We start from the raw sequence: 22,630 nt of genomic DNA, 5'->3' as shown, positions 1-22,630 counted from the left end.
AAGTAAATGAACTGGGTTTAGGGTCAGAATTCCCTTTCACTTGTTTTACATTAGAGAGAGTGAAAGAGAATGAACTATTTCGTTCATTTTCACTTTCCATCTTGTGCGTGCACTAACATTTTTGGGTAAGTGAGAATGAAATAACTTTCTCTTTTCCTTTGGATGCACTAACAGACCCTTAGTGAATTCATTCTGCCCTCTAATTATTTGTATTTAGATATTATAAAATTAAGTATTTATTGAAAAATCTTATTATATATATATAATTTAATTAAAAATCTTATTTATTTTAAAATTATTTATTAATTTAAACGAGTTAAAATTTATCTTAGTTTATTAAAAAAATAATTAAATAAAATTATCTTATAAAAATTAAATCAATCAAAGTAATCTTATATAATAAAATACCCTTTTTTTATTTCTACAAATTCATAATTTTAATATTATATTTGATTTCTAAATTAAGAATGAGAATTTAAATATTACTAACAATTTGATTAAGTATTTAGATATTATAAAGGTAAATATTTATTTAATTATTTTATTTTTATACATTCATTAAAGTGCACTAACTCCCCAATTTCCCTTTTTCCTCCCTTACGATTAGATATATGGACCGTCCCCATATCCCTTGCCTCGGGCCCGCCACCACGAACATTTTCGGGCTCCCGAATCTTGGGCGGGGCGCCGACGGCGAGTCGGTCACGCACTACTACATTTCATTTTCTCTCTCCCGCATATCAAATTTCTTTTTCTTCTGTGGACACTGTGGAGTCTGTTCTCCTCTTTCTACATCTCTCCGCTCCGCAGACCTCTCAGTACTGCGTAGCAATCACAGCAACGTCCGGTTTGTCGACTTCTATCGGGGTCTCGCCCGATCCTGAGGTAAGTCTGTCTTATTTTAGGGTTTATTCTAATTTCAATATGGGACTATTTCTTCTTGAACCAAAGTTCGGGTTTTCGCTTCGCTTAGGGTTTCTATTTGAGTGGGTACTATTGGTTGTAAAAAAAAAAAAAATTGGTGTTACGGCTGTGCTTGGAGTTGAATCGAGTTGCTTATGGGAGCTTATGGGTTTTTTTTTTTTCAGGTGGGGCTTGTTGGTTATAATTTGTAATGTGCTGTTTGGTGGGTATTTGTGCAGTTTTTGCCTAGAAAAGTTGGATTGTGATACGCTCCTACAGATGCGTATCTATTTTACTATTGCCGAAATATATTTTAAAGTTTGCTATTTATGAATATTTAAGGTTTTCTTTTTTCTGTAGCTGTATTATTTCAACTGCCAAAAGATTTGGGTTTGGATTCTGTAGAGATGAAAAAGTTGTACTTTAAAGAATGCGATTTTTGGCTGTTATAGATGTAGATTAAAACTCTCTATAGAATCTACGTTCTGGAGAACATGTCTCTTTCATTTTCTTCGCTGTGCGTAAACGACGCTGAGTTGTATGATGGCCAAGATCGCACAGCTAAGCGTTGGTCAGATAAAGTTAGGTCTACAGATAGAAGTTAAATCACTCTGTGTCATTGCTATGTGTCGGAACTTTAACAGATGTATTTAGTTACTCTGAGCTTCATGACTATGTTTTATAACTGCTGTCAATTGTTCTCAGATGGCTGTCAACTTATGTAAACACTTAGTTCTAGTTTTCCTCTAATTTTAAACTTTTGTTTTTCTTTTTTTTTATTGTGGTATTGGTGGGATCGGGTGTTTTTTTGGGGGGGAGGGGATCGGATCGGATCTTATGGAGGTTTCTATATTTCGTCATCCAGTAACTGTTTTGAAGTTAACAGTTTGTTGCCTTATTCCATATTTCTTCTTGGTCTGGTTTTGTAATTTTATTAAGATTAAAAAGAAAATGAAATTTTATCTAATGTACTTTCAATGGATGCTTGTGAATCCAGTCGGAATTACATGAGACAAGACTTTGAGGAGAATTCAGACATGAAAAGTGATAAGATTGATGATGAGGAAGATTGGGAGGATGCTGAGAAGAGGAAGCACCGATCTACCAAGTCCCGCAAGTATTGTGGTGCAGACGAGGCTGAAGAAAGAGATAGTACTGGTAAAAAAAAGGGTTCTGACAAAGATGGTAGGAAGAGATCCGGCGGATCAAGTAGAGCAGATAGTGGTGATGATGACGATGATTATGATGTGAGAAGGGAGTCTCGAAGTAAAGCTGCAAAAAGAAGTCAAGAGGATCATGGTGAGAAGAAATCTGGCAGTACAGGTCCTGAAAGAGAGTTGGATAACAGTAGAAAATCCAGACCTGATGAAATTGATAGAAACTCATCAAAGAAGGCAAGTACAAAAGCTTCCTCGCATGAGAACTCCCAGGGAAGATCTAGAAGCAAGCAAGATACTTTAATGGATGGGGAGGTTGATAGGATACAAGATAAAGACTCTAGATACTCAGAGAGGAAGGATAGTGGGAGGGAGAAAGGTCATGGTTCACGTGAGCCGGACCGGAATTCAAGAAGAAGATGGGATGAACCTGAGCGAGCCAGAAAGCCAGAAGATAGTGGGTATCCAGATAAAGCTGATTTAAAGAGTGGAAAAGGCTCAGATAATAAACAAGGGACCTCTAGGGAGAGAAACCTTGATGGCAAAATTGAATCTTCAGAAGCCAAAAACAGGGGTCCAGATTCAAACTCTGAGAAGGGAGGCAGATCAAGCAACAGAGATGAAAGAAGGTTGGATGGGGATACTAAAGGCAGAGGCAAGTCTGAGGCCCATGAAGAAGATAATAGACTTGCCACCCGTGAGGAAAGAACTCAGGGTGGTAAAGATGATAAGCAGAGAAGGGTCCGGGAGGATGTTGAGTCTAGTGGCTACAGGCCGAGCTCTAGGGTTTATGAGGAGAAAGGTGAGAAACAGAGGTCACAACGAGATAGCACACATGGGAGCCGCGATGATAGAGAGAGTTGGGAGAATACAGAAAATGAGTCGGTACCTGATCAGTCTCAAAGTGTTAACCCGTCAACTTCAAGTCGTCATAGAAAGAGATCGGAAATGTACACCGATGACAGTTTCATGTTCCTTGATAAAATGAAAGAAATTGCCGCGGTATTGCGTGAAGCTATAAAACCTAAAATTGATAAAACCGTCGGAGAGAATTGGTATGAAGCCCTCACGGAAATCCCGAACCTGTCAATAGAGATGAAGTTTCGCGCACCTCTATTGTTAGATACACCAATGAAGAGGGACATGTTCACAAAGTTGCCAGTGGAAGAGCGACTCAGTTGGCTTAAATATTGTGCTGGTGAAATGTAGTCAATAGTTTTAGGTACACTATATATTTTGGGTCGATTGTTTTGAAGTTTAATTATGTTTTTTTAAATTATGACATTATAAGACATATCGATAGATTATTAATGTCATTATGGTTAAGATTTGGGTTTTCATTATTGTCGTGTTCTTATTGTGTGGATGAATATTGTAGGTGTGTGATTGGATATAGTTTTATATAGGTGTGATTGAAAATAAGTTATGATTGAAGATAAGGGTATGCTTTTGTGTTTATGACATTTAGGAAAAACAAGAATTATTTTTGTAATCGTCATTGTGGTTGTGGTGATTGTATTTGCAGGTTTCCATGGAAAACAAAAATAGGATTGTAAGAATGATAGTACTCGCATGTTTTACGTACATGATGGGAAGATACTATCCGAGTCATAGGTATTGACGTGCACTACGTCCTCCTGGGATTGGTGGTCCGATTTATTTGCACAAGGCATTAATGAAATTACCTGTTAAATTTTAAAAAGTTTATAGCATGAATCAAATTGTGTTTAAAAAAATGATTGAGATACTTTATAGTAAAAGATCTTTATTACTCACAAAGACCATCTTAGTGGAAGAACAATTTGCATATTTTTTCCTAACTGTTGGTCAACAACAATCATATAGTGTCACAACAGAGATGTTTGATAGATCAAATTGGACCATATGTAGGTATTTCAATAAGGTGTTGAATGATATTATCAAACTTCAACTTGATTATATCAAACGGCCTTCAGAACGGACTCATTCGAAGATTTTAAACAATCCAATATTTTATCCATATTTTAAGATAACATCACTTGGCATCTAATGAACAATTTTAGATTAATATTTAGAGTTACTTTGTATTAATTGAAATGATATAATTATGATTGTATTGGTGCTATTAATGGAACTCATATAAAAGCAAACATCCCACTTAAAGAACAACAAAGGTTTTGGAACAGAAAGGGTTATATCTCACAAAATATAATGGCAACAGGTACATTTGATATGTAATTCATTTATGTACTTGTTGGATGGGAGGGATCAGTAGCTAATTCCCGTGTATTAAAGTATGCATTGACTCGCTGAAATAGAATCTTTGTACCTGAAGGTAAATAATATATTTTTATGTAGTAATTTTGTTCTATGTTATCTTCACTTATCTTGTGTGGAAAATATTTTGGACTATAGGTAAATATTATTTAGTCGATGTTGGTTATGCAAATATGTCAGGATTTTTGGCTCCATATCGAGGAACTCGTTATCATCTACAAGAATTTGGAGACAACCTTCCTAGAAATGATAAAGAGCTATTCAACCGAAGGCACTCATCTTTGAGGAATACTATTAAACGAACTTTTGGTGCTTTAAAAGCTCGATTCCAAATGTTGAAAGGCGATCCTCCGTTTTCTTATAAGATCTAGATGAAAATTGTAATAGCTTGTTGCATATTACACAATTATATACGTAAAGAGGATTACAATGATATGTTTGAATTGGAAGATAATGATTCGGATGATGAGGTTGGTGGAGGAGGTGATGAGGTCCAATTAGCAGGTGTAAATGAGGATGAAGATAACGACGATCTTGGGGATGAAGGCAACCTATTAACAACCATGCGGAGGCGTCGTGCATTAGAATCCACTAGAGCCGCACAATTTCGAGATGCCATAGCGACTAGCATGTGGAGTGATTATTAGTGGTTGTACTTTATTGCTTTTGAACATGTATGTTATCATTTGTATGTACTAAACTAGTAAGTTGATGATTTTAAACGCACGAACTCGTTGTTAAAAATAATTTACATTAATTATATTCGTTTTTGTTATTTTATACTTTTTTTCACGTGTTTAAAATTTATTCTAGTCACACGTAATTCGTATATTAATTTATAATAAATTAATATCATTAATTGGTTTAATTATCCAATTGCTATAATTAATTAAATAAATGGTTTTACATTTTGTGTTGAATATATTATTAATTAATAATATGTAAAATATATATTATGTTATTGATAAATTAATATGTTTATTTATTTATTATGTATTTTTTATTTTATATTAAAATAGTGAGTTTTAATTTTAAACTATATCTTATGTTATTACAAAATAATTTATTTTTTATTATATTCACTTATGTTATTTTTAACTTTTTTATTTATTTTAAATAATTTTTTCTAGTCTCACTTAAGTAGTATATTAATTTATAATAAACTATAATCATTAATTGGTTTAATTATCTAATTGCTATAATTAATTAAACCATTAGGTTTATTCATTATATTCTATTATGTTATTTTTTAATTTTTTATTAATTTTGTATAATTTATTCTAGACACACATAATTATTATATTAATTTATAATAAACAATAATATTAAATAATATAATATATTTTTTATTAATTTAAATATTAATATATTCTAATACTACACCTTAAATCACTTATAAGTATAGTAACCATGGAATCTATTTTCTAGTATAAGTGTAATAACTATGGAATCTATTTTCTAGTATACTTGAACTCGTCTAAACTAACACCAACCTTAAATTGAAATTGAATCAATTCATTTCAATTCAATTCAATTCTTCGTTTCAATTCATGAAACTTTGAACTGGTTGAATATGTACAGTACCAAAGAACCTTCAAACCAAAGTTAGCCTCAGTCTTTATGCTTCTTCCAGGTTTTTCAACCAAGTTCTAAACTAAGAAATGCAGGCTCGGCAAAACAATCTAGAGGTGTAAAATTTCCTCTTACTTTTCCTTTTTAATTCATTTTTTTTATCAGGAAATGTTACAGCAAACAAGAGGCAATGAGGCAAAGCAAAAAATAGATACAAATTGCCTGCTTGCATTTATAATAATAAAGAACAAAGAAAAGGAAGAGAATTACATCCTCTGCGTGTGCAAACCATTGCTCTGAACATCAATCACAACAAATTTACTGAATTGCGATGAGGATCAAAATCAAGATGATCCATACCAGATTGACCACAAGAAGGATTGAAGCCGTACCCGTCAAAAAACTTATCGTCGGCACCCCCAGCATCTAGTGGCCCACCTTTCAAACCCCCCATTGGAGAAGCCCATGGAACAGGGGTTGCAGGGGTGGAACCAGATGCTTCTTGGTTTAAACCGAGCTGGCCAATTGAGTTAGGGTTCTGAGGCGAGTTGACAGCAGGTCTTTTGTTAGAGGAGTTGGCAGTTGTTTGGATCGATGTGGATTGCTGTTGCTGACTTTTTGCTGGAGGTGATTTGGGTCTGAGACTCTCAATTTCAGGGGTAGTCAGCACAAGATGAGAACAATCAGGTGGTGGGTTTCGCCCACCACCGCCTTGCCAAACCTTTCCATCCTTGTCAGCAAAATGTCTCATATATGCCTGCAAATAAGAAATTGTCAGTTGAAGACAAACCGTTCATGAGTCTCAATAGACAACCAACGTTTCCTTTTCAGTTGTCCCATGAGCCGCAAGTTTGCAGATTGGAAAGGAACCAATAAGTGATACTTGAAAGCATATCCAATCATCTGGATCTTCTCCTCTCCGTCCATGGACAAAACTAGAACTAAGGTAAACCTTGACTAGGAATTAAGATTGGCTATTCATATTTCGCTGCCAAATAACTATGAAATGCAGAATTTGGTGGTTATCATACCTCAGAATTGAAATTCGATGAAGATAATCCTTTCCCCACAGTTAGCCAGCCTGAACGAATGTTATGATCCTCGCCAAATAATTCAAGACGCCTTCGGCCAAGAGAGAAGTGCTCAATTATCCGGTACAAGTCTTCTGGTTTATTAGTAGCACCTGATATTAAATGATCAAGAGGATTTAGAAGAACCTCTTTTTATCTTTTAATAACAAGAAAGTGTTCAAGAAATCTATCAAGTCTCTTGAGATGCAGACAACAATTTTTAGGGTCACTTTCCCAAGTGAATAAAGCAGTAAGTTTCAAATAAAAAAATTTACCAATATTTTTTTTTCTTTTTTTTTTGTTAATAAATTTCTGCAGTTTTCAACCAGTAAATAAAGATAAAATGAAACTTATCACTCAAAAAGAGTGAGATGGACAAACCATTAGGAGGTTCTTCACCGATAATAATGTCTGTGTCTATGTTGGCATGAATAATGTGGCCATCAGTGCTCCGACGTACAGTTCCTTTTATGCCCATCAAGCAGTGTTCCTGTTCCACATAACCAGGACCCAAATCAGGATTAAGTATACCAGGACATTGATTTTAAAACATGAAAACAGCTGATCACATTGTGTTTATATGTCCAACCTTGGAATGCTGAAACAATGTATGAGAATCATGTCGTAAACCTGAAGTCGAATTGGTTTTGGTTTTATTTGTCTTTACCCAACAAATGTCCTCACATCGCCGAAATCCCCACTAGAAACCAAGTGCAGTACATCACATACAAGAAATAAGTTCTCATAAAGATAATTTCCAAATTCAGCAAGCAGAAGTACAGGTTGGTTAATAGCAGAGTTTCTATTGCAGGCACAAAAACAAGTTAGTAAGTCTTACCTTCTTCAAGCATGCTCTTCCCTGCTCAAGACCAACACCGTCCCCAACCCAAAGGAAGATAAAAGAAGGTGTATCGGCAATTGCCTGAGAAGACAGATACAACTTATTTAAAAACCAAAAGCACTGAAGAAAAATCTGGAAGAGAGTGCACCAATTGGTAAAAACAGTGCAATCAGTACCTCAATCTTAAGATTCAGTATTTCTTCAAATGTCCAGTACTCCATATGATCTGCACCACCAGGACATCGATGAACATATTCCTCCCATGGAGGGTCAACAAGAATGACATCAAACTTGGTGCCAAAGAACTCAGGGGACAGCACAAATTCATGCAAATCACACTTGAAATACATGGGCGCTGTTGCAGATTTAGCCACAATTTCATCTTTCTTTTGGATAAGTTCCCTTAGCTTTGGGTAATCCTCCACAGTGCTTGTGAGCTCCAGCTCCCTGATGAAATTCTGGGGCCGCATACCAGTATCAACAAAATTTTGCGAGTAGTCATTTTGCTCCCCTCTTGAAGGAGCTTTACCGGGCGGTCCACCAGTTCTGGGTGGGACCCAACCTCCTGCAGGTTTGTCATGAGGGCTTCCACGGCCCATTGGCCCCATAGCATTAAATCCAGGATTGGGCAATCCAGGAGAAACTCCCCTTCCAGGGACAGGCTGATTAAAGTACATTGCAGGATTTGGCCCGCTACCCATATTAGGAGGGAAACGTGGTCCTGGAGGAGGAACAGGTGCCAAACCATGAGGTACTGGTAACAAATTCATATCGACACCTCGAGCTCCAGGCCACACAAGAGGCCCAGGAAATGGTTGAATGAATACACCTGGGCTGATTGGTGGACCTGGAGCTGGTGATATGTTCGGACCAATTGGCTGCATATGTCCCGGTGGCAAGCCCATGGGACCAATAGGAGGTCCCATCATAGGCAAAGGGAGTCCAACCCGTTGTGCATCCCTCCCTGCAATTCTTCCACGTCCTCCTCTAACAATCCTCCCACCAACTTTAACAACCTGCTGCCCGTTTCTATTAAAAGACCCCAACCCTTGGTTATTCCCAAATGGAGGTTGGGAGCCACTACTTGAAGTCTGACCAGAACCAGAGCGATTAGAACTAAGAGCCCCTTTCTGTCCTCTCCCTTTTTCTCCATGCATGTCAAAATTGTTCCTCCCAGAACTCATTACACCCAGGTCAAGCATAACAGAATCATCATCAAGATATCTATCCTGTTTATCATCATTGGGCCCATATATATCAGACATTCTTGATCTGTCATCGCGCTTGTATCCCCATTCATCATCGCTCCCTCCACCGGCAAAATCATGATGAAACCCTGATTCAGTTCTTCTTACTACAAAAGCTGATTCATCTCTTCCGTACTCGAGAGATTTTGTTCTGAACTCTATCAATTCAGAATTCTCATTCATGTTACCAAAACTTGATGTCTTTGCTGTTTCAGGTGGCCGGCTTCTTTCTCTCCTATACCCAGGCTGTCCATGAAGCTTCTCATTCTCCATCCTCTCTCTTTCACGCTTCTGCAAATCCCACTCCTTCTCATAATCAAAATCACCATATCCATCTTTTAATTCTTTATCATGCCGGCTCTGCTGCCTTTTCTTCCACCCATCTTTTGAACTCTCCCAATCTCTACCTCTTTCAGACCAGCTATTGCTATCTCTACCTTTGGATCTATCATCCCTGTGGCCTTCTTTCTCCCTTTCCTTCCCTCTGTGGGTTCCACTCCTTTCATTGTCAGACTCGGAGAAGCCTCGTTCAGCATCGTCTGAATCTTGCCTTCGCCTCCCACCCCTCTCGGGACTACGAGATCTATTAGAAACTCTACGCAGTTCCCTCCCACTTCTATCCCTCAACCTTCCATGGCCATCCTCATCTGCAAAGTCAGATTTCTCCCGACTCTCTCTATCATCGCGGCTCCCATGTGTGCTATCTCGTTGAGACCTCTGTTTCTCACCTTTCTCCTCATAAAACCTAGAGCTCAGCCTGTAGCCACAAGACTCAACATCCTCCCGGACCCTTCTCTGCTTATCATCTTTACCACCCTGAGTTCTTTCCTCACGGGTGGCAAGTCTATTATCTTCTTCATGGGCCTCAGACTTGCCTCTGCCTTTAGTATCCCCATCCAACCTTCTTTCATCTCTGTGGCTTGATCTGCCTCCCTTCTCAGAGTTTGAATCTGGACCCCTGTTTTTGGCTTCTGAAGATTCAATTTTGCCATCAAGGTTTCTCTCCCTAGAGGTCCCTTGCTTATTATCTGAGCCTTTTCCACTCTTTAAATCAGCTTTATCTGGATACCCACTATCTTCTGGCTTTCTGGCAGGCTCAGGTTCATCCCATCTTCTTCTTGGATTCCGGTCCGGCTCACGCGAACCATGACCTTTCTCCCTCCCACTATCCTTCCTCTCTGAGTATCTAGAGTCTTTATCTTGTATCCTATCAACCTCCCCATCCATTAAAGTATCTTGCTTGCTTCTAGATCTTCCCTGGGAGTTCTCATGCGAGGAAGCTTTTGTACTTGCCTTCTTTGATGAGTTTCTATCAATTTCATCAGGTCTGGATTTTCTACTGTTATCCAACTCTGATTCAGGACCTGTACTGCCAGATTTCTTCTCACCATGATGATCCTCTTGACTTCTTTTTGCAGCTTTACTTCGAGACTCCCTTCTCACATCATAATCATCGTCATCATCACCACTATCTGCTCTACTTGATCCGCCGGATCTCTTCCTACCATCTCTGTCAGAACCCTTTTTTTTACCAGTACTATCTCTTTCTTCAGCCTCGTCTGCACCACAATACTTGCGGGACTTGGTAGATCGATGCTTCCTCTTCTCAGCATCCTCCCAATCTTCCTCATCGTCAATCTTATCACTTTTCATGTCTGAATTCTCCTCAAAGTCTTCTCTCATGTAATTCTGACTGGATTCACAAGCATCCATTGAAAGTACATTAGATAAAATTTCATTTTCTTTTTAATCTTAATAAAATTACAAAACCAGACCAAGAAGAAATATGGAATAAGGCAACAAACTGTTAACTTCAAAACAGTTACTGGATGACGAAATATAGAAACCTCCATAAGATCCGATCCGATCCCCCTCCCCCCCAAAAAAAACACCCGATCCCACCAATACCACAATAAAAAAAAAGGAAAAACAAAAGTTTAAAATTAGAGGAAAACTAGAACTAAGTGTTTACATAAGTTGACAGCCATCTTAGAACATTTGACAGCAGTTATAAAACATAGTCATGAAGCTCAGAGTAACTAAATACATCTGTTAAAGTTCCGATACATAGCAATGACACAGTGATTTAACTTCTATCCGTAGAGCTAAATTTATCTGACCAACGCTTAGCTGTGCGATCTTGGCTATCATACAACTCAGCGTCGTTTAGGCACAGCGAAGAAAATGAAATAGACATGTTCTCCAGAACGTAGATTCTATAGAGAGTTTTAATCTACATCTATAACAGCCAAAAATCGCATTCTTTAAAGTACAACTTTTTCATCTCTACAGAATCCAAACCCAAATCTTTTGCAGTTGAAATAATACAGCTACAGGAAAAAAAAACCTTAAATATTCATAAATAGCAAACTTAAAATAGATACGCATCTGAAGCAGCATATCACAACCCAATTTTTTTAGGCAAAAACTGCACAAATACCCACCAAACAGCACATTATAAAATATAACCAACAAGCCCCACCTGAAAAAAACCCATAAGCTCCCATAAGCAACTCGATTCAACTCCAAGCACAGCCGTAACACCAAAAAATATTTTTTTTACAACCAATAGTACCCACTCAAATCGAAACCCTAACCGAAGCGAAAACCCGAACTTTGGTTCAAGAAGAAATAGTCCCATATTGAAATCAGAATAAACCCTAAAACAAGACAGACTTACCTCAGGATCGGGTGAGACCCCGATAGAAGTCGACAAACCGGACGCTGCTGTGATTGCTACGCAGTACTGAGAGGTCTGCGGAGCAGAGAGATGTAGAAAGAGGAGAACAGACTCCGCAGAGTGTCCTCCCAGTGTCCTCAGAAGAAAAAGAAATTTGATCTGCGGGAGAGAGAAAACGAAAACTAGTAGTGCATGACCGACTCGCCGTCGGCGCCCCGCCCAAGTGTCGGGAGGCCGAAAATGCTTGCGGTGGCGGGCCCGAGGCAAGGAATATGGGGACGGTCCAGATATATAATCGTAAGGGAGGAGGAACAAGGGAAATTGGGGGGTTAGTGCACTTTAATTAATCTATAAAAATTAAATAATTAAATAAATACTTACTTTTATAATATCTAAATACTTAGTCAAATTGTTAGTAATATTTAAATTCTCATTCTTAATTTAGAAATCAAATATAATATTAAAATTATGAATTTGTACAAATAAAAAAGGGTATTTTATTATATAAGATTACATTGATTGATTTAATTTTTATAAGATAATTTTATTTAATTATTTTTTAATAAACTAAGATAAATTTTAACTCGTTTAAATTAATAAATAAGATATTTAATTAAATTAAATATATAAAATAAGATTTTTCAACAAATACTTAGGGGGGTTAGTCCACAATGAAGTGGAATAAATTTCCCCCGCGTGACCTAGTTCATTAAAAAATGGCGTTAGTGTAGAAAGAATTGAATTGAAGTGAAATTACACCATTTTATTCGCTCAAGCAAAACGAGGGAAAATTGATTCCTACCTATTTTGCAAATCATCAACTTTCCTCGCGCAACGCGCGTTGCTTCTCCCCCCCCCCCCCCCCCCCCCCCCTTGAAAGGAAAATTTTCTCCTCATTCATTGTTCTCCTCTCCCTCTCCCTCGGCCTTCGTCTCCTGACTATTTTTTTCGCCCCATCTTCTTCCCCCACCCCCATTGGCCTTCCTCCCTCTCGACCTCCCCGCTTCTCTTCTCTCTCGGCCTTCCTCCCTCTCCTCTCCCTCTCAACCTCCGTCGCAAAGCCTCTTGGCTTCCCTCTTTTCTCAGCATACCGTCGGAGCGTCGCCTCCGTTGCCATTACCCGTCGCTAATTATCCAATTAATTAAACCATTAGTTTTTATTTTTTGTTAATATATTATTAATTAATAATATGTAAAAAACATATTACGTTATTGATAAATTAATATATTTATTTATTTATTATGTATTTTTTATTTTGTGTTAATATAGTTTTTCATTAATTAGGATATTAATATATTCTAATACTACAAGTTAAATCACTTATAAAGTGTAGTAACCATATTTATTTTGGTTAATTATATGTTTAGGTATCTATTCTATTTTTAAGTATATTATAAAAGGTTACTCATTCTCTTATTTATATTATATTTTTCATTTGGGGGCACTAACAATGGAATCTGTTTTCCAGTGCACTTGAACTCGTCTACACTAACATCCAAAGATGAGTTGAAGTTGAATCAATTCATTTAACTTCAAATCAAATTCATCTCCATCGCATAACGCCTTTCAATAGTTGAAGTCGTTAGTGAGCGCATATGACATTTCATCAGGATGTAGGGGATGAAGCGGTCCTTCATGTCCACGGTTTAAAATCTTTCATCTCAAAGAAGGCCATATTTGATCTTCTTTGAGATAAAGGACGCGCGACGCTTCCTTTTTCCCTCTCTCTCCTCGCACCCCCCCTCTCTCGCGCGTCCTCATTTTCCTTTTTTGTCTTCCTCTCTCCTGCACTCTGTCTCGAAAACTCTCCAAGCAGTGAAGCCCCAACGGGCTGCAATTCGCCACCGAAGAAGCAGGAGACTCCATCGACGAAATTTCCGCAAGGGTTCTCTATTCTGGGGGACTGAGAAATAGAGCTTAACAGGTTTCCGAGAGCCCTCTGTCTCCGAAACTCTCCACTCGGCGATGCCCCAACGGGCTGCGATTCACCACCGGAGAAGCAGGAGACTCCGTCGGCGACATTTCCGCTCAACCTCCGTCTCGGCAGCACAGCAGCAAACGACCCGTCGGCAAAATTTCCTCAGAAGGAGGAAGAAGCTTCCGATTACAATTTTCCTAAGTTAGGAAAATTTAATAAGCACAGTACACTGAGTCGCGCACCGGACCAGGCTTACTGAGTAGAGTCATCCCAGGTCAACTTGGACCGGGCCAACTAAAAAATAAAAAAAAGCTCCACTTTTGGGCGTCTAGAGGGTGGATATAGCTATCGCGGATGCTACTTGGGCATAGGTGGAGACGTCAGCATACAGACCCTACTTTCGAGATTGAGGACAAGCCGTATTAATCTGCTCCGTAAATTCGGTTGGAGTTTGATTAACTGCCTGGATTGATTTTCTCTGTTCGTCGTGATCTCTGGTTTTTCGGCGCCATGGAAGAAGACACTGTTGGAAATTTTGATTTTCCTAAGGAAAAAATTAATGTGGCACCGGTTCAGCGCCTGACGCAACCCAACAACCAGCACTATATCAATTTTATTACTATATTAAACTTCATATTTAAGTCTTTGGTAAATAAAATGTAATTAAAGTATGCATTTGATTAATTAATTATTTTTAGTTTTGTGAAAATATATTATTAATTAATACCATGTAAAAAATCTATCTTATGTTATTAATGTAATACTTTTTTATTCATTAATCATATTTATTTTTTAATTACTCTATTGTATTAGTGATTTAATAGTGGTAATGAAAATATTGTTAACTCAAACACTTGGTTTAATTAACTCATTTTTATAATTAATAAAATCAATGGTTTTAAATTTGAAGATGAAGATGAACTTGTCCACACTGACACCCTATTTCGAAGATTTCGAACATAAACTTGTCCACACTAACACCCATTTCGAAGATGAAGATCATGTACATGCATAAGATGAAAATGGAGATAAAGATCAAATTTCCAGTTTGTTGACTACCCCTAAGGGAGGGTTAGTCCGCAATGAACTTGAATTGAAGTGAAGAATTGAATTGATTCAACTTCAACTCATGTTTGGGTGTTAGTATAGCTCTCCGTAGTGCAAGAGCAGTCCAATAGCAGAGCTAAAGATTCTTTTTGCCTTTCTTCACTCTTTAAGCATCCCACAATTGCACAGCTTGAACAACTTGAAATCCATCTTCAATGGAAAATAACTTGAGCTTCTCCAAAATATCCAATTAAGAATATTAAAACAAAGAGAACCCCCTAAATTATGGGTCAGCCTCTGTAACAAAACTATTGATTCAGGAATCTGTCTTTAAATTGCAGCAGATCTAAATCATAAACCCTGACTTCTGATTGCATTACATTTATTTTTTTCAGATAAATGCTTGGCCAAGGCTCTAAAAATGGTGTTGATATTTTATGATTTGATGATCTAGATATTACAAAAGAAAATTCACAATAAAAAATTTTATTTACTAAAAAAAAAGAAAAAACCAAATGAATCTTTGCACTTCAGAAGCTAATTCATTTAATCTTATAGCAACAAAATCCAGCCTTGTCCAACCACACTGCTGTATGATATTGTAGAAGAGTTCTTGATTTCATCAGCCATGCAGCTTAATGTCCCCCATAATCAACATCATAATTTGGGTCCTGGTTATGTGGACCAATCAAAATATAAATGAAATTTAAATATATTCTTTTCCATATTTTACCTCATTCTCTTATTATCTTAATTTACAATAGATAAGTGAGAAATTACAATACCTTGAATGTCACTTTACAATGTCCATCGGTCCTGTAAGAACTGTCTTCCCCTGCCTGGAGTATGAAGGATCAACTAACACAAAATAGGAAATTCATGGAAGTGATCATATTAAAATTCATTTAAAATTACTCGGGCAAGAAATTGCCTTTTACATTGTTTCACTATTATACAAAATCATCTAACAAAAGGGACCACAGCAAATTATGGAGCTTTCAACGGTCTGAGCTGCCTCTTTGAAACCTCCTGGAGAAAAAAAAAAAAAAAGGAAAATCCTGCTAATGTTACCAATCTCTGACCAGCTGGGATGTTCATCTCTCGCTTTCCAGCTTTTCAGATGGTGATATTCCATTAGCAACCTCTGGAGGAGCTGTCAAGAAATTTTTTTACAAAAAGAGAAATTAGAAGTATATTAATATTGAAAAAGGGAACCAACTACAAACTCAAAGCTCAATTTATTGAATCCAGATGACCATTACCAAATGCAAACAGGAGGAGATCCACTAACTTGGATCACCATAAGCTTCTGGAAGAAGAAATCAAAGTTTTCCATTCTTTCTAGAAAGAGAAATTTTGGGTTGTCTGACCTCTGGAATGAAGTTAAGATGTCTTTAAAAAAAAGAGCACACCATTCCCCTGGTAACTCCCGAACCTAAGACCTTACACTAGCAACCTCCCCTTGAGGCTTTTCAGCCACATGCTCAATGATGCAGTTCATCTGAATGAGATAAATAGCATTCAATAACATTCACCATTAGAAATAGCAAAAGAGTAATCATGATGGATCTCGGAGCACCATTTAGTAAAAAAGTTGTCAGTTGGACAGCCTAACATCGGATCACGACATTCCAAACCAAAATTAAATTCTGCTTTACGAAATTTCCCAAGGTTTTATATGTTAACTTGGTTGACAATAGCCATTCGCACACACTTCCACTGATTGTTCACATTGCAGGTAACAGATTCCTCATGCAGTCTAATTGCAGCTCAAAATATTCAAAGGTTTAGCCATGGCAAGTGTTTAGAGGAGCTTAACTATAAAATGGTATCTCAGGCACAAAAAATGGTATAGAGGCGAAAGATCACAAACCTTGAGATTCTCCCTGAGGAGCTACTGGTCTTTCTGTTTCTTGTTGAACAGCAGTTGCAGCAAGCTGCTTCTCTGTCACCTTTAGTAATTCTTCACTTGAATAAACTTTGGAGTCTGAAGTTTCTGTTTCCTGTGTGGTGGTTGTGCTAGATTTAGCAGATGCTTCTGCCCAAAACTTTAACAAATCGTCTGTAGATTGTACAGATTCTGGGTCCTCAGCTGCAAATGGGTCCTCTGCTGCAATATGCAAGACAATATGTACATGTTATCTAGCATCCTAGAGATCAAAGAGACATTTTCGGTACTGAGAAAGTAATCTCAACTATTCTATTGATCGGTCTTATATTTTTTAGTTCATTATGACATCATGTAGACATACTCCCATTCATTAAATCATTAAGCACGCCTAACCATGAGCAGCCCAATTTATCTATTAAAACTTCACAAGACAAAACTTTTCAAGTCTTACATCATGATATGAAGCAAAGAAGCACATTTAAATCAATAACATTAATTCAAATAGGGTGGAATTATAAAAAATTCAGAGGGTCACTAAGTCCCTGCACAAACCGAAGTTACAAACCAGTAATATGTCTCAGTGCACTCCGTGTTATAGTTGTGGTGCATTACAGGTTAATATGACATATAACATATTATGGCCAACCAAAGCTACAAGTAGTAGTAAGTCTCAGTGTGTTGTATTTGTGGTGCATTGCAGGTTTATTTGACATTTAACATTTTATGGCCATTTGGAAGAAGGGAATGGGTAGACGTGTGCTTTTCATGGGTACTCTGGGAATTCTTTCCTAGAATTTTAATTTTTCTGGAGAGCTCCAGATTCATCTTTGGCTTGTGCCTCTACTAGTAGGAAGTAAAATTTAGTTGTTGGTGAGTGTTCTGGCGAGTAATTTGGAGCAGTGATCATATCTCATGAGTAGTGGGCACTGTTCAAGCTAAATTGATAAATAAACCAATGACTGCCACAGATTAGGTAGGCAGAATAAGGCATCTGGGTCAGTCAGTATTTTTTTTTCTTGAACTAGAAACAGAAGCAATTCCCAATGGGAGTTCATGCAATTTCCTGTTTTTTTGGGAGGGGGAGAGGGGAGGTGGGGAGGAGGCACCAGTCAAGCTGTCTTCTCAGAATTCCTCATCCAGGGTGCCTAGATGCACTAATTATTAGGTGGATCCACCTTTGAAAACCAGAGACTATTTAGAAAATATAATTTTTCAGTGAAACTCTGATTTGTATGGTTTTAGTTTTTTTCATTTTTTGCACGCCCCTTCCTTTATCCTTCCCAGCTTCTTTTAAGACATTTTCTTTTATAATTCTAAAGAAGCTATTTATAAGCTTGGAAGCAGATCCATATGAGGACTCCCTCATATATAACCTTAAATTCTGGTTCATACAAGACAGCTATCTGATTTCACGGGCACCTAAAGCAGCTTCACTAAAGTTGTTCGTTTTTTTTTTTTTTAAAGCCATGGGATTATAGCTTAGTACACATTATTCCCACTTTGCAAAAAAAAAAAATTCTGAACATCCTCAACCTAGACTTACAGGTTCAGCACCAAGTACTGCCACAGTAACCAAAACAAATTGCGAGGATGGGGATGAGCTAGTCACATTTGACTTAAACATTATTTAGAACACATAAGTTAATATAACAATTAGAATTTTTTATTTTTTTATTTTTTTGCGGTATCAAAAAACACTTGCACAATTTCATCATTTCCGCAGTTCACAATTCCACCATTGTTGGAGCTAGCTTCATCGACAGAAAATCAAATGGAGAAAATAAAATGAAGTACCAAGTGAACTTGGAAAGGACAAAGATCAAACCCTTTCTCGCACTCTAGAGAATAAAACAGAGGGTTAAAATCTAGTTTATTTATTGAAACTGCAATGGCGAGGAAAAGAGCACTGCAAACTACGTTGTAGTAGATTGAACACCCTTCTGAACAGGATCACTCCTCTCTAATTGAGAGTTCCTTAGCCAATTTTCAACTGCTCTTTTGACTGTAGCTTTCGCTTCAGATATCTCCGCAGCAGAGAATTTATGTTCTAAGATGCCTACAGGTCCTGGATTCAGAACATGTATCACAATCTCAATGTCTTGTTCTACTTGCCTGAACAAGCCTGAGAGACAAAGAGGAGAACCCATTCGGAGGAAGGGAAAAAGCATTTTCAGAGGTTGCTTCTTCTATTTCTTTATTCCCTAGGCGACTTCGCTTTTCACAAGACAAGCGAGAAGAGAACCGATCGGTCTAGGCGGGGAGAAGATGGACGCATCTCTAGGGCTACAATGACAGGGATGGCGACCAAAAATTAGAAATTAAGAAGTAACAAGGCTTCACCAGATCAAGCAAAATTTGGCACTCCAAAATGACATAGTTTTCCCATTGCATCCTCTGGTCTTACAAAGAAAAACTCTACAGTCCATATGTCAGAATATTAATAAATTCTCCATTTGCAATTACCATTAACTTTTACTATGTCCAAATTCCATTTCGTGCCATAAGTACTTAGACTCAATAAACTAAAATTTCCAAGGACTAGAACAAACTCCAATCTCGCTAACCCCCTCCACTGTCAGCAGCTATCAGCAGCTCTGTGGATAATATTTTTTTTTTCAAGCTTCTTTTGAAAATGAAGTTTTTTTTAATGTTTATTTTGTAGTGAACATGAGAGAAAAAATAGCAAAACATCTCATCACCTAGATAAGTTGTCAATGAGTTAAATACTCACTTGGATCAACTGTTGCTAGTGGATTCTCCTTAACGGTTGAGGATGTAGAAGCAGGGGAATCATTCATAGAAGGCGGAACATCATCCAAACCTATTTCACGCTCAAGAGTGGTTTTAAATTCCCTTGAGACTTCCTGCACCACATGAAATATAACTGTAGCGCTTGAAATGTTTGCAACTGAACAATTTAGCGGAACATCAGAATTCCAACTGAATCTTGACTTTTATCAAGTCTATGATTTCTTTGACATTAGACATCCCTCTTATACTTTAATGTCTTAATCTTTTGGAATCATCGTAAATGTATTTAAAAGGAGAAGATGTACAGGCTCTTCAGTAAAAGAAAAGAAAAGGATGTTTAACGGAAATCAACAACATAGAAGAAACAATCACCTACTTGAACTGGATCTGTTCTATATGATCATACAACTTGTGTCCTTAGCGGTAAGGAGACAAGCACCAAAGTTTGGTTGATGAACCATGACCAAGCGATCAGAACAATATAGAAGAAACGAAAGATAACAAGCTACAGGATGACCTGTCACCAGCAAGATGTGGCTGGAAAAGGATCCAGTAGCGGACTTTTTATTCAGTTTCAAATCTGTCACATGTATAGATAACATAAACGCATGTTTTTCTCACCTCATTTATGTTTTATGCGTCCAATAGCTCAAGGCACTTGGGCACACTCAGTTGGGCATCAATTATTCTTATTCATCTCACTAGGTCTGCAAGACATCTATGTGCAACTTGATGGGAAGTTTTACACAAGTTAGTTAGTATATGCACGTGCCACACAACTAATTCATGTTTGACGGACTTTTGCTTCTTCTTTTTATTTTTTTATTTTTTATTTGGTACCAAAACATGAGTCATCTTATAAATAACAAGATCTTTAAACAACAAAAAAAGTTGACAGCTCTCTATTACAGCAACTCAACTTCTTCTAATGTCTTCTTCTTCATTTGTTTCATGTATATCTTATCAATTGCTAGTTTATTGTCTCTGTTCATTACTATATTCCTTCAACTTTATTTGCTGAATCAACTGAAGCCTTTAAAGCAGACTCAAATGAAGTAACATCTTAAAAAAATTCATGGCCCATCTCTAAAGAGGTATCGTGAGCAATGCCTAATGATTCATATTCTGAAAGTTACATACCTGAAGCTCTCGAATAGTAGGTTGAAAATCACGCAAAGTCTTGCCCAAATTCCTAGCAACCTGTATGTCAAATAGTCTCACTTTGAGAGAATCGAACACATAGTCATTTTATGAAAGATATAATGTGTAAGTAGGGGATCGGATCTCTCCAGTTACAAATAGAAGGTAATACAACAAAGAAATAGAAATACAAAAGGATTCAGAAATTGTTCAAATATAAGGGCATATCCAGTAACGAGTTAAGTGATAGAATAAGGTTACCCATATTTGTTTTATTACTTACCTTGTAATGTCTATTTATTATGTTTGAGATCAGTGATATTTTTGTATCTTTTCTTATTAATGCAAGTTACAGAAAAATGGTTGGAGCTCAAATACAGTCTGCTTGACAGACACCTCTTTTTTTGAATCTCTTGATTTTTCTCTTCTTCTCCTTTGTCCTCTTTTTTTGCTTTTTTTTTGGAATGTGGAACCCTGTATGTGGTGAGTATTGAACCCAAGATCTTACACTAGAAACAAACCCCCACCGCCCCAACCCCACATGGCCATTGAACCAAAGGTCCAATTCACTTATCTTATTTCTTCTCGTATCCAGAACTCTCGTCTCAATTCTTACCTTCTGCAAGAACCTCCCTCTCCCTGATTTCACTTTCTCTAAAGCACAAAACCCTGAGCTACAATCAGTTTAACAAGAACTAGACAACTTTCCAAGAAATATAGGTTAATACAATATAAGACAAGTTTAAGTCCTAATTGGGGATCTAATACTGTCATGGAGTACACTGATCAGGCAAAACCTCAATATTTTCGAGGTAATATGGGTTGTATAGTGTAGAATTCGTCAATGTTACTGCAAGAAACTGATTGTCAAGCAAGAACTGTAGACATCATTAGTGTCATTCACAAAGATACCAAATCCTGCTAGATGGTAGTTTGTTAGGAAGGAGTTATAATCCTCTGCACCCCTCAACTGGATGCACAAGGACAAACGGTTTCGAAGCAATAAGCCATACTGATTACAACTTTTTTTCTGAAACTTATTACATTTAAATTTTAAAATAAGCAAAAAAATAGATGTCCGTTGCTACATCACATTCGCTTAAGTGTAAATGAGGCTACATGAGCTAAAACCATGACTACTTGGGAGAATAAAAACCAAGGAAATGAAGAGAGAGACAGAGAGAAAGAGATGCTGATGAAGAGATGACCTCTGCAAGGCCTTTGGGACCAAAAACCAACAGAGCTACTACTCCAATAACGAGAGCCTCCGGAGCTCCAACTCCAAACAAGGAAGCATAAACAACCATACCTCGGCATTTCCCCTTCTTTTCTGCAAGCACCAAATGTGAATGAGTGATATGCATAAATTACATAGGCATACTTGAAGTTTAAGAGTAGTAAGACTGCGCATAAATAAATATCGAAGAAGACGAGACGAAAACAATTGGGGAAGAACAGGATAAAATTTACCAACTCCTGTCTGTAAAGCATACACATAGTTAGCCCAGCCAAAAGCGAATCAGAAATAAAAAAAACTTGGAAAACGTAAGAAACCCAAATACGACGAAACAAACGGAAAATAATGCATAGGGAAAAAAGAATAAAGGAAATCGAACCAGTACCATATTTAGCTGGCCTCTGCCTGACGGAGAAGCCCAGATGCTTCAACCCATTCCATGGCGAAAACAAACCCAAACCCCATTTGGGACTCGAGGTGGACATGAAAGATTTGGCGTTCTTGGGGTACATAAGAGGAGTAGCAGAGAAAGCAAAACTGCTAATTCTTCTAGTATTTGAAAATGTCAGGGTGGGTAATGGAGTTGCAGACGCCATAACTTCAGCAGCCATCTTACTGAAGAGATGTGGTCACCTCTTCAGCTTTGATTCCCGACCAACAGATGCAAGAAGAAGGCAGTGAGTCAGTGACTTCCAAATTCGGATTACAGACCAGAAAGGAACAGCTCCAGCTATATATCACATTTATTAATATAAAATGATTAAAAATTCAATTTGTAAAAAATTTAAAATACCCTTTTTGACAATTCTTCCATTCAATTTATAATTCCTTTTTTTTCATACATTCCATATGAATTATGAAGTACCCACGAGTGATAGAGAATGTTCATAAAACATCACCTTCTAATATCTTTTTCCTT

The 22,630-nt window shown here is 37.3% G+C and overlaps 3 protein-coding genes across 5 annotated transcripts; 1 reads left to right on the top strand and 2 right to left on the bottom strand.

Annotated features, from left to right (window-relative positions):
* The first annotated feature begins 662 nt into the window (after nt 1-662).
* LOC137938896 (suppressor protein SRP40-like) lies at nt 663-3,400 on the top strand. Its single transcript, XM_068783992.1, has 2 exons — nt 663-885; nt 1,901-3,400. The coding sequence occupies exon 2, from the start codon at nt 1,911-1,913 to the stop codon at nt 3,267-3,269; it is 1,359 nt and encodes a 452-aa protein (XP_068640093.1). The 5' UTR covers nt 663-885; nt 1,901-1,910; the 3' UTR covers nt 3,270-3,400.
* A 2,623-nt stretch (nt 3,401-6,023) lies between these two features.
* Nucleotides 6,024-11,938, bottom strand: LOC137938743 (N6-adenosine-methyltransferase non-catalytic subunit MTB-like). Of its 2 annotated transcripts, XM_068783767.1 has the most exons (7): nt 11,727-11,938; nt 7,976-10,739; nt 7,797-7,880; nt 7,548-7,658; nt 7,340-7,448; nt 6,920-7,071; nt 6,024-6,645 (listed from the first exon to the last, which is right to left on the bottom strand). In XM_068783767.1, exons 2-7 carry the CDS (start codon nt 10,727-10,729, stop codon nt 6,196-6,198), a joined length of 3,660 nt encoding a protein of 1,219 aa, XP_068639868.1. In that variant the 5' UTR covers nt 10,730-10,739; nt 11,727-11,938; the 3' UTR covers nt 6,024-6,195. The 2 variants fall into 2 exon arrangements, with proteins under 2 accessions (XP_068639868.1, XP_068639867.1); XM_068783766.1 differs by lacking the exon at nt 11,727-11,938 and having other exon boundaries at nt 7,976-10,759.
* Nucleotides 11,939-15,532: 3,594 nt separating this feature from the next.
* On the bottom strand, nt 15,533-22,395 carry LOC137939012 (sec-independent protein translocase protein TATB, chloroplastic-like). 2 transcript variants are annotated; one of them, XM_068784170.1, is made up of 6 exons: nt 22,097-22,395; nt 21,683-21,804; nt 20,475-20,534; nt 19,315-19,447; nt 16,566-16,802; nt 15,533-15,845 (listed from the first exon to the last, which is right to left on the bottom strand). In XM_068784170.1, exons 1-6 carry the CDS (start codon nt 22,320-22,322, stop codon nt 15,787-15,789), a joined length of 837 nt encoding a protein of 278 aa, XP_068640271.1. In that variant the 5' UTR covers nt 22,323-22,395; the 3' UTR covers nt 15,533-15,786. The 2 variants fall into 2 exon arrangements, with proteins under 2 accessions (XP_068640271.1, XP_068640272.1); XM_068784171.1 differs by having other exon boundaries at nt 16,566-16,799.
* Nucleotides 22,396-22,630: the final 235 nt, after the last annotated feature.

The sequence above is a fragment of the Aristolochia californica genome, unplaced genomic scaffold (assembly GCF_029961685.1).
Source record: "Aristolochia californica isolate CCGP_79_NKW_82.1479 unplaced genomic scaffold, dmAriCali1.0.hap1 SCAF_8, whole genome shotgun sequence".
NCBI lineage: Eukaryota > Viridiplantae > Streptophyta > Magnoliopsida > Piperales > Aristolochiaceae > Aristolochia > Aristolochia californica.
This window is presented reverse-complemented; position numbering and strand designations above follow the sequence as displayed.